Below are 17,033 nucleotides of genomic sequence, written 5' to 3' on the forward strand. Positions count from 1 at the left end.
TTGCTTCCTACTGGCTAAATCCGAACTAATTTCTCCAGTTTTCCCCGTAAGTGTTTCAAAAGAACTCCCCAGACGTGGTGGGCTCCAGAGTGGAGGGGGTCAAGCGGCGTGCCCATGCAGCAGAACTCAGATGCTGCATTTCATTTCCTAGACCTATGGACTCCCTGACCCTGTGGGGAGCCGTTGCATGCTGGGAGTCGGCCTAGGGGGCCACTCTCCGACTGCATTCGCCCCAGCAAGTGCAGGGACTGACGGGACATCCGGTTGCAGCAGCCTAGACAGAGGCAGCGGCAGGGCGATCGGCAGGGAACAAGAACGTGGGCGACTGCGGTAACGCACGGTTTCTGCACCATTCAGACCGCTGACCTTTCGATCGCTTGCGCAGACGCGCTGACGTCACAAGCGGCGCGACCCGCCGGCTGGCGGCGCGTTTTGCTCGCGTCAGGCCCGGCTGGCGCTGTGAGCTGAGGCGGAAACGCCGGCCCTGGGATGGCGTGGCCGTTTCCGGCCTGCTGCTGAGCCGCCGAGGCATGTGGGCGCTCGCGGGGCGGGCTCGCGGGCCGTGGGCCGCCGCCGGGGCCGCGCGCTTGCTGCCTCCCCGCTCCCGGCACGCGGCGGCCGTGGAGCCCCGGGCCACCCGCCGGCCCGTCAGCACGGCCGAGCTCAAGGTGACCGGCTCACCCCGGGGAAGGCGCTGGGGCTTCCGCGTGTGCGCGGAGGGCGGGCGAGCCCTTCCACCCTGGCTGCTCGCTAGCCTGGCTTAGGGGTAGGGTTGGTCTGGAGCATGCTTTACTTCTGAAAGCCTTCCGAGAAGCTGCTCCTCTCTAGCAGCGGTTTTCCTGATTTTTGTTAGGTTTTTTTTTTTCTCGGGCAACGTGCTTGACTTGCATCCGATCCTGCAGCTTCATTAATTGAGTGAGATAATAATCAGACTTGGAGGTTTGCGGGACGCCAAGGCAGGGAACTTTTTGGCCCCGTGCAAGGATGTGGCTCCAGCAGCTTATGGTTAGAAAAAATGGATTTGTATTCGGCGCAGTTCAGGGTATTTTGAAAGTGATGCGGGTCTGCCTGACTTTGACCTGAATGCGATGGGGGTGAAAAGACACTACAATGCAACTATTCCAGTTTTGTTTGAAGAATTCACTTATACCATAACTGCCTTATATTGAGTAACCAAAAGAAAGCCAAAATAAATGTTGCATTCATTACAATTTCATCTTGTTTCCTGTTGATGAAATACCGGCTGGTGGAAAATGCCTAGCGTGTACACACACTCCCCTGATTGTTTCTCTTGGATACCAATTTCCTGAAGTTTGCTGTGTGTCTCACTACGTTCAAAGATTTTCTAAGAGCTTTTTATTTGATAAGGTATTCTCCATTACTGGAAGTAAATTTGCGATTGGCTCAATGCCTGATGAAGTATTAAGTAAGGGGGTTTTATTTAGCTTTGTTTATGAAACTGACAGTAAGTCTCTTGTAATTTGTTCTTTGTAGCTAGGCTTAGTCATGTATCTTTATTGTAGTAAAAATTGAGGTCAGGTAACTGCAGTAAGTGAAATTCTCCATAAACTGAAAGATTTTTCTTTGAATTTGTAAGTTGTTTTATGCAAATGTTATCCCCCAAAATGTTCTATTCCCTCCCCATTTTAGGAGAAACCTGACATGTCTAGATTTCCTGTTGAAGATACTAGAAATTTCAGTATCATTGCACACGTGGATCATGGCAAAAGTACTCTAGCTGACAGGCTCCTAGAACTAACAGGTATTTTCATTTCATATCATAAGCTTGTGACTGCCTAGAGTAATTGGGAATTTAGTTTTACCTTGGTGTCTTATATTTCGGTATTGTATCTCCAATGTTCTCTGATAATTATGTTTGATTTTTTGTTTGGTCTTGTTTTAAAGCCCAGGGAAATGAATAGATGTGTCTTCTATTTCTAGGAACAATTGATAAGACACAGAAAAATAAGCAGGTTCTTGATAAATTACAAGTAGAACGGGAAAGAGGTATCACCGTGAAAGCACAGACAGCAACTCTGTTTTACAGTTTTGAAGGAAAGCAGTACCTGTTAAATCTCATTGACACACCGGTAAGTTTCATACTGGCTTCGCAAAGATGGCCACAGTTAGTCTTGTTGACATTGCAAATGAAATTCTTTCATTTGGGGCTTGAATTTTGAAATTTGGTGTTTGTTTTCTCATTTTTTTGATGTTAGTGTAACTTGTTTCAGATGTTTTCACAACCCTCTCCCCATATTTTACAAGTTTTTGTCTTATCAGTAGATTAGCAATAATAATATCTGTTCCTTTAAAAATTATAGCTGATATTTAAAGGAACCACTATTTTGCTTTTCAGGGCCATGTTGATTTTAGTTATGAAGTGTCCAGGTCACTGTCGGCCTGCCAAGGTGTTTTACTGGTGGTCGATGCAAATGAGGTAAGATCTTTCATCATACATGATGTGACATGACCTGTTGGTTGTTTTGTAAAGCTCTCTGTAAAAATGCATTTTGGAAATAGAACTTCTACATTTGAGCAACAAGTTTGTTATACTGCTTATTCTAAATCGTATACTTTAATATTGTTAAATTGAGATGCTGACTCACCCTGTTTAATCTATTTCTTGGTAGTAGTGTAATCTTGGTTTTGAACCCTGAAGCATAAATGGTACAGAAAAGTCGGAGGTGGTGCAATTCAGATTTCTCTCGCTATATAGAAATATGTGAAATAACTGTAAAAGCAAGTTTATTTTGGCTCACAGTTTTGAAAGTTGGAGTCCATGATTCATTATTATTACATAATGTAGTAGTGATGCTTGCAGATGTTGCTGGGGGCCAACACTACTCACTATTTGGGAAACACAAGTGAGGAAGAGCAAAGGGCCTTAGGTCTCAGGGCACGATCCTGGCTCTGGCTGGGTGTCGCTGTCAATCTTTGTCCACCTTGCAGATGTGTCTTCGAGAGCCGGCACTGAAATGAATGGGGCAGACAGCTGAAGATTCTGACTGAAGTTATTCTGGAGAACTAGCTCCTTTTGTAGCAAGTTGCATGAAGAAAGGTGACAGGAGGGCAAGGAACACCTGTTCCAGAAACTATGCCACAGAAATCAGCAAAACAGAGTCATTAAAAACCCTTAACAGTGCCCCATTTCTGCTGCAACAAGAATAAACACGTCTTATGAATTGAATGCAAATGCTTAATACAAGAGGCACAAAATCACATCCAGGAACAGTCCAGGAAACAAAATGCACTTGTGGTAAAGGCCCTCTGCCTATTTCCTGCAGCCACCCCCACGGTTCCGCAAGGCATTGTTCACCATGTGTCATTTTGGCCATGTTCCAGATGGCATATTGTATCATTTTATTAGCATGATCTAAAAATCTCACTTGGATGATGATGTAGGGAATGGTATGGAATTACTAATTTTGTGGTACATTTAGTGTCAAAGCAGTCATCTCGGTCTCTCTTGTCTCGCTTCCAGGGTATTCAGGCTCAGACGGTAGCAAATTTCTTTCTTGCCTTTGAAGCACAGTTGACAGTAATTCCAGTTATAAACAAGGTAATTAAAGTGAGACACCAATGCCATTAATTATTTTACCTTCTAAATATATCTAGTGTTTAATTGTGAAGTATGTTTTTGTTTTTTTTTCTCATAATATGAGGGATCTGTAGTTACTATTCATTTAGATTGTCAGTGGGATTTACCTCTGAATTTCTTGTGATAGAATTGCAGGTCAAATATTCCTTTCAGAGAGTTGAAAAGGTTCGTCTGAATTGCATGTGCTGAGAAAAGGCTGTGTCTGTAGGAAAGGGGTTCAAGGCAGATAAAATAAACCTGCCAGCCCCACTACCGTGGAGAGGGGCTTAGAGCTAAGAATCAGTGCAGTCCATGAAACAGCTCAATGCTAACTTCATCCATATAAATCTATCCAATACTGTAGAGTTAAGAATCCTAATTGAAAAATCCAGACTGCATTAAGCTACATATCTTGATATTGGTGCTAAATGTAAAATGAGCCTGCCCATAGGTAAAACAGCTTGAATCTGACTTCACTTTAAAAATCTGTTCTGATGGTGTTAATTGATATACTTTGCCCTGCTTACATTTTTTTAATCTATTTGTTGCTTGAATTTTCTTTTCAGTAGTTACGCTTGTTAAAATCACATTGGTAATATATAGATTATTTTAAATATTCTTTTGAAAAGTCATGGAGAGGTCAGTTAGGTTAACTCACAGAAGGTTTTATTGCTCTCCAAATATTATTTCTATGGACTAATTTTATTTTTACTATGCTCACTCAGTAATTTTGTTTACAGATAGATCTGAAGAATGCTGATCCTGAAAGGGTTGAAAAACAGATTGAAAAAGTGTTTGATATCCCTAGTGAAGAATGTATTAAGGTAAAGTGTTTGATATCCCTAGTGAAGAATGTATTAAGGTAAAGTGTTTGATATCCCTAGTGAAGAATGTATTAAGGTAAAGTATTTGATATCCCTAGTGAAGAATGTATTAAGGTAAATGCCTTTTTTAAACGATGATTGTCTTAGTTAATTCTATTGTTGTGATGAAACACCATGACCAAAACAACTTGGGGAGGAAAGGGTTCATTTGGCTTACACTTCCACATTGTAGTCCATCATTGAAGGAAGTCAGGGCAGAAACCTGCAGGCAAGAGCTGGTGCAGAGGCCATGGAGGGGTGCTACTCACTGGCTTCCTCCCTGTGGCTTGCTCAGCCTGCTTTCTTACAGAACCCAGGACCACCAGTCCAGGGTTGGCACCACCCACAATGAACAGGGCCCTTCCACATCAATCACTAATTAAGACAATACCCTAAGGCTTGCCTGTAGCCTAATCTTATAAAGACATTTTCTCAGTTCATAGAACTAGGCAGTACAACTGTTGATTGTTTTTAGGAAAATCTCAGGTGATTGACCTAACTGAAACTTATTGGTTTTTGATTACCTTGCACTCATCACTTTTTTTTGTAGTTTTAGAGTGTTCTTTTATTATTATTTCATTAGATTCAGGTGAGAAAACTCCTTTTATATTGTGAGAATGTATAAATTGTTGCTGTGTTACTTTTAAATGAGCTAAGGCTTAAAGATTTTATCACTCTCCTATTGTTCAGCTTTCTACAGCCCAATGTTGGAAGTTGGAACACTAAATTTTTTTTTTTTTCTTTTTTACTCTTTTGCTCTTTGGTCTTGGTCTTTTGGGGGCCCACCACCCAATATACATGGAGACTTAATTCTTTTTTATGGCTGTCTGGCCTTAGCTTGCCTTGTTTCTTGCCAGCTTTTCTTAACTTTAAATGATCCCATCTACCTTTTATGTTTGAGCTTTTTCCTTTTTTTACTTCTGTGTATCTTACTTTCACTCTTACTCTGTGGCTGGCTGTCTGGGTGGCCCCAGGTGTCCTCTTCTCCTTTTCTTGCTCCTTCTTTTCCTCCCAGATTTCTCCTTCTATTTATTCTCTCTGCCTACCAGTAGCCCCCACCTATCCTTTCTCCTGCCTTGCTATTGGCTGTTCAGCTCTTTATTAGATGATCAGGTGTTTTACACAGGCACAGTAACACAGCTTCACAGAGTTAAACAAATGCAACAAAAAAGAATACAACACATCTTTGCATCATTAATGTTCTATAGCATAAACAAATGTAACACATGTTAAAATAATATTCTACAATACTCTCCTAAGATCACAGATTTAGTTAGCCTGTATATCAGGACTAATGTTTTGAAACAAAACCAAAGTCTTTTGAAATTCAATGTAGCATTAATCCTCTTTTTTGGGGGAAGGAGGGGTCCATTTACTTAATTTCAGGTATGTGTACATGTGTGTGCCAGCACAAGACTGTGCACCATGTGGTACAGATGCCCAAGGAAGCCAGCAGTGGGAGTTGGAGCCTCTGTAACTGGAGTTACAGCATGTTTGATGTGTACTCTATGAGGCAGCAAGTATTCTCAACATCTGAGCCATCTCTCCTGCCCTAAGCATTACTTCTTATAAGTTATTTTGTCTGTGTGGTAATTTTGTTTTTGAAAAGCAGGTATTTTGGGACTTGATAGATATTGGTTAAAGTGATACATTTCATTAAAAGGCATCATTTTTACTCATCAAAATTTTTGTTTTCCCATTCCATTGCTTTGTGAACACACTAAGAATGTTCTTATACTTTAATCCTGAAACCATAGGATCACTAACACTGAATAATGAGAAGAAATCCTTATCCTTCCCCTTGTTCTGGGTTCAAACAAGTGAGGAAGAGGATTCTTCCTCCTGATCAAATGGTGAGGAAGAGGATTCTTCCTCCTGATCAAATGATGAGGCCCCAGGGAGGACGGATGCAGCCTTAGGTCTCAGTGCTATTCTTTCTGCGTGGTTTCAGATTTCTGCGAAACTTGGGACAAACGTTGAAAGTGTTCTTCAGGCAGTCATTGAAAGAATACCTCCGTAAGTGGTTTGTTGTTAGACTATTCACTCAGGTCTAAGAGTTTAGAATTTAATAACTTGTAGACGTTATTAATAGTAATTTAATAGTTTAGATTAATAGGCCCTCAACTCGATCTGTCATTTTAAACTAATGAATATGGCAAGTGATCTTGCAGTACGGTGGAATACATTTTTGCTTTTAGTAATGTAACGAGGCAATTTCAATATAGTAAAACAGAAAGCAAGGATAATGACAATCTCTCTGATAATCGTAATATAGGGACTTAAGTACGTTGGCAATTGGTCTTTGCTATATAATGAACATACAGCCATAATATTTTCAAATACATGTTTTTGAATATATTTCAAAAATTATATATTGTTTTGAAATAATGATTCCAAAATTTAAAGTTGATGGTTGAATTAAATCAAACATTTTATAGAAAGGCCCTTTTGCTTTGGCCTTTCAGTAATTACCTTTTGCAAAATTAAAATAAATTAGCATATTTCCTAAGTTGAAAATAGGCATTTTCTTTTCTTTCTTTTTTTCTTATTCTGACATTTTCTTATATATGCTTAAATTTAATCTTTTATAATAGTCCAAAAGTACATCGTGAAAACCCACTGAAAGCATTGGTATTTGATTCCACCTTTGACCAGTATAGAGGTGTGGTAGCCAACATAGCACTGTTTGATGGAGTGGTTTCCAAAGGAGATAAAATTGTATCCGCACACACTAAGAAGACCTATGAAGTTAATGAAGTAGGCATTTTGAATCCTAACGAGCAGCCAACTCATAAATTGTAAGTAATCTGTTTTAGCATGTACAGTACATTTATGGATATGTTTCTCCCAATGTGCTCAGAATGTTCATAATGTAGAATTAAAACAGATGATATATATAGTGCAACTGTACATCCAGACACTTGGTCTCAGAAAAAAAAAAGGATCTTACGTGTATGTAGTGGACAGTTTTATGGGTATGAAAATGATTAGGTTTTATTAATTAGTAGGAAAAACTTAGTGATCTAGTGTAATCCTATGTTCCTATGTTAATGTATTTGATGGGACAATTAAATATTAGGGTGCCTCAACTCATTTGATAGATTTATTTTTCATTTTGCATTTCATCTCATCACAACCAAATTTTGCAATATAAGGTGCTACAGAAACTGACCACTCCTTTGTTCACTGTGGAATTCAGGATTAAACCTAGATTAATTAAAATTTATAGAGGAGTGGGATTAAGAAATTAGCATTCGCTAGAAAATCAAATCTGAGTTAGCTGTGAAACGGCTGCTGAATGACTTCTCTGATAACAGGAAGCCATGACATCAGGCACGTAATTTTGCTTTTCCTGTTGTCTCTGAAGATTAAAGTGTCGCATATTGAGTCCATGGATCATACTCCACAGTTTAATGTTGTATCTAAAAAGCCTCATATGAATCATGACACATTTCAAATCAGTCCATTTTAGTTTTAGTGAAGTGTTTTTGAAGTAAGTTCATGTATTGTAATATATGTATTGTAGTATTTGTATATATGTAATATATGCATTGAACATTACTGCCTCTTCGTTGGAGGCTCCTCTGCTGCATGTAAATGAGTTTGCTACTATATATGTTTTTTTTAACCTAAAACTGAATTCTTGGAATCTCCTCTTCATGTGGAAAGTCAGATATGTAATAGACTGTTAAATGTTTACTTTTTTCTGTTTGGTTAAAATTTATCTTTTTTCCCCTTGTTAATGAACCTTTATAAAATAATAATAGACATGATATTCTCCTGAAGTGTTTTTAAAACAGATGTTAGAAGCTGGTGTTTAATTTGTGAAAGGTAGGCAGAATCACAAAGACAGGTTTAGGCATGTGTAGAGATTTAGGACAGTGGATAAGACACAGTGTTGTTTTCCTGATGAGCTTCAGAGGTTGAAAATCAGTGTGTGGCACTTACTTGATTTGGAAGGTATGTGACAGATGCCTAGGAGGACAGAACTGTGAGTATGTACTTACAACAGAAAAGCAGTAAATATTTGCATATGCTAATTTTATTTAGATATGCAGGACAGGTGGGCTTTCTGATTGCTGGGATGAAAGATGTCACTGAAGCACAAATAGGAGATACATTATATTTACATAATCATCCAGTGGAGCCCTTGCCTGGGTTTAAATCAGCGAAACCAATGGTATTTGCAGGTGAGGAGCTCACAAATTCAACACCAAAGGGCCAAAATATTTTTTAATTAAAAGTCTGTTTCTATGGTGAAAGAAAATGTACTAGAAGATAATACACATTCTTATAGATCTGTTGGTGATGTATATATATGATGACATTTCATTTGCCTGTGTATATGTATGTGGTACTTCTGTGTATAAATTTGCAGCTTCATTTACATGATGACGTTTTATATGAGAGGTCATTTTGGATTTCTTAAGATATAAGTATGTAAGAGATCTTAGTAACATGAATTTTCTTCTTTATTTTCTGAGAAGTTAGTGGATTATATTTTAATTTTTTTTCTAATTAGGATGTTTAATTACAATTCTCAGTAGAATTAATTAATCCCTCTTCTTAGTCGAGTTCTCTTTAGTTAGACTGTTCTCCTGTGGATGCAGTAGACAGCAATGTAGCCTCTAGTATGTGTAATATCAGAACAGGAATTACTGTGAGTGTTGCGGACATTTAGACAATGAAGACCTAATTGAGGGTCATCTGGTTATTCTCACCTTGGTCTCTACTCTTAGTCCTCTTTCATCAGAGATTGTGAAGTTTATTACTGCTGTGTTAGGCTGTCAGTCATTTGGATTTCAGAAGATTTGTTAAGTGTAGCATAAGCAGGAAATGAAGAGAATCTGAGGAATTGGTAGTAGCTCCCATAGTTTAAGCAGTAAGTTTTTTTTTTTGTTTTTTGTTTTTTGTTTTTTGTTTTTTCGAGACAGAGTTTCCCTGTGTAGCTTTGCACCTTTCCTGGAACACACTCTGTAGACCAGGCTGGCCTCGAACTCACAGAGATCCGCCTGCCTCTGCCTCCCTAGTGCTGAGATTAAAGGCATGCACCACCACTGCCCAGCCCAAAGCAGTAAGTTTCTAAAAGCCAAATTTATATTTAGTTTTAGTAACCGGTCTAGAAATGAAGCCCAGTGTCGTCTTCATTTCTGGGGCCATTTCCCAACTACTAATATTTTTCCTCACAGTAGTGGACCATCTTGTGCTTTTGGTTTTTTAAATAAACATAATTTGCTTAATTGTGAGTAGACTTAATTCCCTTGGTTGTTTATATATTTTCTTCTTTTTGTATTTCTCCAAAAGCATAAAACTACTGTTTGGAGTGTCAACTTAATTGTATATTCATTAAAGCTAATGGTTTCCAAGATACCTTGCAACCACTTTAATAAAGAAAAGTAATATAAATGCCAATTGGTTAATTTTGTTTTTTGACAGGACTTCATATTATGTTTGTGTCCCCAGGAATGTACCCTATAGACCAATCTGAATATAATAACCTGAGGAGTGCTATAGAAAAACTGACCCTAAATGACTCCAGTGTGACAGTGCATCGAGACAGTAGTCTGGCCCTGGGTGCTGGCTGGAGGTAAGGTAGAGTCACATTTTTGTAGGAAAATCAGTTCTAATTGGATTCGTTGCTCACGAACATTTCTGAAAATCAGTTTAAATTTTTTTACATTCTTTGTGTGTATGTGTGCACATGTATATACAGGGTGCATGCCCAGATGATGTTCATGCTCGTGGATCCAAGATCAACCTCATTCTCTTTAATTTTTGAGGCGGTGTCTCACTGACCCTGGAGGTCACCCTGGCACTTTGCTGTCTCCTCCCAGCACTGGGGTCACAGGTGCATTCTGCAGCTCCTGCCTTTTTCATGTGTATGTTGGGGCTACAAAGTCGAAGTTGGGTCCTTATGTTTGCACAGTGAGTCAGTACCCAGCCAGCCATCTTCCCAAGCCCTAAAGATCAGTTTAGATGAAGAAAATAACTAAACTCTTAATGTCTGCTTACTTCTCAAGTGGGTTCATGTTTTCTGGATTTTTTTTTTTGTTTGTTTGTTGTTTTTTTTTTGTTTTTTGAGACAAGGTTTCTCTGTGTAGCTTTGCGCCTTTCCTGGAACTCACTTGATAGCCCAGGCTGGCCTCAAACTCACAGAGATCCACCTGGCTCTGCCTCCCGAGTTCTGGGATTAAAGGCGTGCACTACCACCACCCAGCTGGATAATTTTTATATTAATTTAAAATAGTAGATGATCTGGGTCTTATTTTATAAAATTATATAGGAGATGCAAATTTCTGGAATGAGTCTTGATTTCTACCCTTCTTTACAAGGTAGCAATGTGTTCAATAACAGAAAACAGCCCAGTGGAAATGGATAATTGGAGGGTTTTTGGTGTTTTTCCTCCCTTTTCTCCAGGTTGGGATTTCTTGGAATTTTGCACATGGAAGTTTTCAACCAGCGACTAGAGCAAGAATATAATGCTTCTGTTATTTTGACAACCCCTACTGTTCCATACAAAGCTGTTCTTTCATCTGCAAAATTGATAAAGGTACCATAATATTTACTTCTATTTTGTATCCACCTGAAAGGGAAAATTTAATAAAGAAGTGCACGTGTATATACTAAATATGAGAAAAGTTTTAGTTATAAAAGATAATTTTGGTTATAAATAATTGATGTTATAAAAAAGTAAAACCTTCATTCTTGTGGGAAATTTTGAAATTAGTGCTAGAAGCAGTGCTGGATTCCATTTAAGTGGCAGTTTCTTCATTTAAACCACTGCTGCCTTTAGCACAGATAAACCAATTTTATACACTAATTATAATACCCTAACCAGTCAAGTTAAAATGTAACATTTGTCATACTTTTTCTAGATAGTTCATATAATGTGCTATGTGAATTTTAATAACAGAAAGATATTAATATACTTAGTATTAACATTCCTACCAATGTGAAAAGGTAGTAATTGGAAGATTTTTTTTTGTTATATTATGTAATAATCTAACCTTTAGGTGTGTTGTTATTGTTGCTGCTGCTGCTTTGTTAATTGTAGTAAGTTCAATAACTATAGTCTAAAATATACTGAATGATAAAAGCAAACCTTTAAGAAACATAATTTTATTAGTGTTTGTTTTTAAATACCATTCCCTTTTCTCATTTTTAGGAATATAAAGAAAAAGAAATCACAATCATCAACCCTGCACAATTCCCTGAGAAGTCAAAAGTAACAGAATATTTGGAACCAGTTGTTCTGGGCACTGTTGTCACACCAACTGAATACACTGGGAAAGTAATGGCGCTTTGCCAGGTAGAAACACAAAGCAGGTTCCAGTCCTCGGGAGCAGTGCTTACCTAAGCTTGGATTTATAGCATTCCTTCTGCTGTGAAATTGGCTTCAATAAAATTAAAGAAGTATTTCTTGATTCACGGCCCTACATCCAGATGCAGTGTTGAGAAACTATCTGGATTTTACATACTCCGAGTACGTTAGTCAAAGAAATGAAAATAAAAGCTACATACTTATCCCAAAGGGACTTCCAGTATGATTTAGTCTATTTGTGTTCTTGAAAGTGAACATAGTGTGATTTTGAAGATAAAACTGCTCTGACAGAGATTAAAAGCTTTGGTTTAAAAGTAATGTTGTTCCTGTATTAAAACTCTTGCTTGTAAATTTTTGGTAGACCATTAAGTAATACTCCTTCATTCTCTTTACTTTTGTTTATAGAAATTTTAATTTGGAAATTAAAAACTTTCCTATTTGCATCAGTATTTGTGTGAATTATCATTGAACTCTTTCTCTTTAGGCACGAAGAGCAATTCAGAAAAATATGATTTTTATTGATGAAAATAGAGTTATGCTTAAATATCTCTTCCCTTTGAATGAAATTGTGGTAGACTTTTATGACTCTTTGAAGTCTCTATCTTCTGGATATGCAAGGTGAGAAAATAATAATCACAAATGTCTCAGTGAAGCTTTTAAAAATGCTGAGAGTAAGAATTTACTCTTCTATCCTTAGTAATTTCTACTGTCTTGAAGACAGTTGAGAATCATATATGGTTAGGTAGCTTGTGGATATTATAGAGTATGTGACATTTACTTATAGGAGGAAAAAGTTCTTTTTGATTTGTCAAACTTAATCCAAAACAGTAAACAACCTCTTATGGTTTTTATATCCCTTGTGTCTTAAGAGTTGGACATAATTTCAAAAACCATCTGTGATGGAGTGATACTTAAAATATATGTATATGTTATTCGGTCCCTGGAGCATCTACTTATATTTGAAAACTGGATGTAACTATTATGAAAATTGCTAAATATGCACTGCATTTACCAATGCTGTAGTCAAGAACTAAGTCTTCCCAGGACTGTGTTGTCCATCTAATAAAAATCTGTATATTTTTAAGTTAGTACTTGAAACCCAGCCAAATAAAAGTACAAGAGTTGAGTGTTAAATGAGCAAGAAACTGTTTATATTGCCTTCTGGCAGTCTGTGTAGTTGCAGTGGCTTTATGACTTAGACGTTTTTCCTAGCACTGTTAGCTTTGACAATATTGATGAAAGTAGTAGCTAGCATGAGCACATGCTTTTGATTACCTAAGCTTTGTTGTAACTACTTGGTATGGGTTAGGTCCATGCATACTATTACATGTATTAGTTTCTTCAGGCCTGACAAAAACTTTCAATGGTCAAACTACATATCTGTGTAGGAAATCCAAGTGTCCTTTCTTAATGGCAGTTCATTAGTGCATTATCTAAACATATGTTTGTTTGATTTTTGTTTCTCTTTGTTTCTGTTACCAATGTTACCATTGGTAATAGAAAACTGTTAATGACCCATTGAAGTAGTGTTAGTCAAAGTCCACCAAAGTCTAATTGTTGGCAATTAGAAAGGAGCTGACATTTGTCTTCAGTGGTAGATTTTCCTGGTTTACCCTAACCAGTTCTTTTTCCTTCTCTCTAGGGATTTATAGTTCCTGTACTTAGGGCCCTCAGTTCATAAATGAAGGTTGATACATTTGATTCTTTACTATGGACATAGATATCCATTAGATGAAACTTTATGTGTGGTAATAATTTAATCAGGTTTTCTTCAGGTGAGGGCAGGTAATGAACATTGTAGGAAAAGGGAATTTGAGTGTAATCTGATAGTATCATGTTATCGTTGTTCTTTCTTTCCTTGTTAGTTTTGATTATGAAGATGCAGGTTACCAGGCTGCAGATCTTATAAAAATGGATATTCTACTGAATGGAAATATTGTGGAAGAGCTGGTAACTGTGGTACATAGGTAAGTAGACTAGAAAAAGATCACTGACTGTGAACATGATCACTTTTGGGTGTTTTTCTGTAATTGATGGTTCTTCGTTCTTATTGAAGCAGATACATTTTGTAAAACTTTGGAAGATAATTAAGATAGATTTTAGTCTACTAATTTTTCCTTCTATTTTTACATTGTTCTTTCCCTATTAATAAATGTAGAATATAGAATTATCAGAGCCAAAGGAAATAATTTTCCCTTACTGTGTTAATGTACAAGAAAATGTTTTTTAACTTTATAATGATGGTTTTGGGATTGAGAACAAAAAGATTTTCATATTTCTAAAATTCACTCATGATAATGAAAAGTCATCTATACATGTTCACAAAGTGGCCGACTGTTAGAAATTATTCCATATCAATGCAATTTTTTTATATTTTTTAATCAATGCAATTATAAGTCACAGTATAGATTAATACCTAGTTACAAAAAAATGCCTAATAAGTAGAAAGTGTTGAGTTCTATTTGAATCTCTTAAAACTCACTTTAATTTTATTACTGTTAATTACTGCACATGGACTATAAAGATAATTTAAATATTTATATTTAGGATAGCTATATTTTTTTCTGTCTTCAGAGAGAAAGCATACACTGTTGGCAAAACCATATGTGAACGTCTAAAGGATTCTCTGCCCAGACAGCTATTTGAGATAGCAATCCAAGCTGCTGTTGGAAGCAAAGTAATTGCAAGAGAAACGTGAGTTGAGATTCATTTTTGTCCAAGGCTGGCTTTAGAAACAATATACGCAGAAAACAAAACGAAAGTTTTAATGTTGGTCTACACTTCAGTCTCGTACAGCATGAGATGAGTGCTCTGACTCATCCACTGATGTCCGATTACTTTGCATTACTTACATTGAGTGATGCTACTTACAATTGATATAATTTATGAAGATTTCAAGAATTTCTGCATATTTCCATTGAATTCCTGGGTTAAGAGATTTCTGTACGGTTTCATTCAATGGTTTATAATTTGTTCAGGTAGATTATAAGTGACAGGAACAGAATCTAAGGTAATGGTAAAATATTTTCTCTGAAGAACTAATTCAGGAAAGATTATAAATAACATGTTGGGTTTTGTTTTCTAGATCAGGTCCGTCCCTCATTGGTTTATAGTAGATGTGGAAAATAGCTCACTTTCTGTAGGAAGCTAGCTTTGTTGATGAAGTCAGACTCCTGTAGTAGCAAGTGCAGTCTTTGGCAACACTTGCCCTTGCCCAACCTTTAGGGATCTTAAGACCCTGGAAGTTAGAAGTACCTCTTCAGTTATGACAAATTGGGAATTGCTGTTTAATTCTAGCTTAACCTAAACCTAAGGCATCAGTCCTGGTAAAATACAACCACCATTTTGATATAGATTATATAAAATGTATGCCCATTAGGAAAATAATTTCATTTTGAACATTATTTTGTTTCAGTTATTCAGTATCCAAGAAAACCCAGAAATTAGGCAGAGTTCTAGGGACCATCCTAGAAAAATAGAGCAGTTACCACATGGTCATTTTCACATAACTTGAATTGAAAATACATTAAGTAAAAGAGATACTTTTCAAAATTAGTGTTGATCTGAAAGTGTCATAATAATACAATTGTATAATTGATGGTTGGATATATTAATACTTTGTCTTGAATGGTTGTATAAAACCTACATTTATTAATAAAACCTTTACTAGTCATTATCCATTTACAGTCAAGTCAACAATGTGATGATTCCATTTTTTAAAAGATGCTTTCAAAGTATTTCTAGACTGAGCTGGGAATAATGTAATTCTTTTATTAAGGCCACAAATGCTCATAATTCTCTCATGCAGACCACAAACCTGGATCGTTTTTATCAAAGTATATGGTGACATTAAAATGAACTTTTTGAATCTTAAAATTAGTATATGAAAAAAATATAAGAACATTTGAACTAATTACATAAAGCAATTTTGTCTAAAGAACACTATCATTTTATTAAAAGAAGAATTGTGTATAGAAATCAAATACTTTTGAACTGTGTAATAAATTTTCAACCTAAACAAAATTTCTTCTTTTACAGTGTGAAAGCCTATAGAAAAAATGTTTTGGCAAAATGTGTATGTATCTAGCTATGTTTTTTTCTACCTTATTATTGTTAATGAGTTTAAAATCAATGGGGTTATAAATTTGTTTTGATTTTAATTTTTATGTACCATGTATTTCATTTCCAAGTTTCATATTAAATGGGTAAATTTCTGCTTAACCATATTAGCATCATTTTAATTACATTTAAAAATGCTTCTCATTTTCTCTTTTCTTATACAATACCGCATAAAAGAGAATTTTATATTACTACCATAAGTTTATATATAATGAAAGATTTATAGTTACTCTTTCTTACTGTTGGAAGAGTAGGAATTGAAATCTACCTTGCTGTAGCTGGAGTTTTCCTGCCTGGCCCACAGTCAGGACAAATCTCTCACCCACCCATCCCACAGCCGCTCAGACCCAACAAAGTAAACAAAGAGACTTATATTGCTTACAAACTGTATGGCCGTGGCAGGCTTCTTGCTAACTGTTCTTGTATCTTAAATTAATCCATTTCTATAAATCTATACCTTGCCACGTGGCTCGTGGCTTACCAGCGTCTTCACATGCTGCTTGTCATGTTGGTGGTTGCCAGTGTCTCCCTCACTCAGCTTCCTGTTCTCAATTCTCCTCTCTGTTAGTCCCGCCTATACTTCCTGCCTGGCCACTGGCCAATCAGTGTTTTATTTATTGACCAATCAGAGCAACAGATTTGATATACAGACATTCCCACAGCACCTTGCTACATTGATTTTTGAATTGCCTTTTTTAAAAGTAAAAATCTGTTATTGTGAAAACAAAATCCTTTTCATAAGTACCTGGTGAAGTTTCTGACACAGGTCTGCTTCTGAGAGTCTGTATATTAGACTGTAGCTATGTAATATGCTTATATTAAATAATATAGATTTTTGAGGAGAGGTCAAATGAGGTCACAATGTTATGATTATGGTTCTGGTGTTCCTTGGTGTAATTACGTAATCATTTCCTTTGAACCAATTTGGATTTTTTATTTTTCAGTATGGTGGTGATATCACTCGAAAAATGAAACTTTTGAAGAGGCAGACAGAAGGGAAAAAGAAACTGAGGAAGATTGGCAACATTGAAATTCCCAAAGATGCTTTTATAAAAGTTCTGAAAACCCAGCCTAATAAATGATTCATGGACAGCAGGGCTGTTTATCTTTTTCTTCCAATTTATATTGACAACAGAATGAAAGCTGAAATGCA

The 17,033-nt window shown here is 36.7% G+C and overlaps 1 protein-coding gene across 4 annotated transcripts; it reads left to right on the forward strand.

Annotated features, from left to right (window-relative positions):
- The first annotated feature begins 530 nt into the window (after positions 1–530).
- Guf1 (GTP binding elongation factor GUF1) lies at positions 531–16,975 on the forward strand. Of its 4 annotated transcripts, XM_059275949.1 has the most exons (17): positions 531–668; positions 1,651–1,762; positions 1,942–2,090; positions 2,357–2,437; positions 3,482–3,559; positions 4,318–4,401; positions 6,392–6,456; positions 7,035–7,238; positions 8,491–8,630; positions 9,904–10,027; positions 10,858–10,990; positions 11,606–11,749; positions 12,246–12,379; positions 13,627–13,728; positions 14,336–14,455; positions 15,800–15,836; positions 16,825–16,975. In XM_059275949.1, exons 1-17 carry the CDS (start codon positions 531–533, stop codon positions 16,960–16,962), a joined length of 1,983 nt encoding a protein of 660 aa, XP_059131932.1. In that variant the 3' UTR covers positions 16,963–16,975. The 4 variants fall into 4 exon arrangements, with proteins under 4 accessions (XP_059131932.1, XP_059131933.1, XP_059131930.1 ...); XM_059275950.1 differs by lacking the exons at positions 8,491–8,630; positions 9,904–10,027; XM_059275947.1 differs by lacking the exons at positions 531–668; positions 1,651–1,762; positions 1,942–2,090; ... (1 more) ...; positions 3,482–3,559; positions 4,318–4,401 and adding an exon at positions 4,448–4,477.
- The last annotated feature ends 58 nt before the right edge of the window (positions 16,976–17,033 follow it).

Source organism: Peromyscus eremicus, chromosome 10 (assembly GCF_949786415.1).
Source record: "Peromyscus eremicus chromosome 10, PerEre_H2_v1, whole genome shotgun sequence".
Taxonomy (NCBI): domain Eukaryota; kingdom Metazoa; phylum Chordata; class Mammalia; order Rodentia; family Cricetidae; genus Peromyscus; species Peromyscus eremicus.

Excerpts from the sequence above, each read along its gene's own strand:
- Guf1 (XM_059275949.1), top strand. The coding sequence starts at position 531 with ATGTGGGCGCTCGCGGGGCGGGCTCGCGGGCCGTGGGCCGCCGCCGGG. Across the intron at positions 669-1,650 it reads TCAGCACGGCCGAGCTCAAG|GAGAAACCTGACATGTCTAG; the intron begins GTGACCGGCTCA and ends TCCCCATTTTAG. Across the intron at positions 6,457-7,034 it reads GTCATTGAAAGAATACCTCC|TCCAAAAGTACATCGTGAAA; the intron begins GTAAGTGGTTTG and ends CTTTTATAATAG.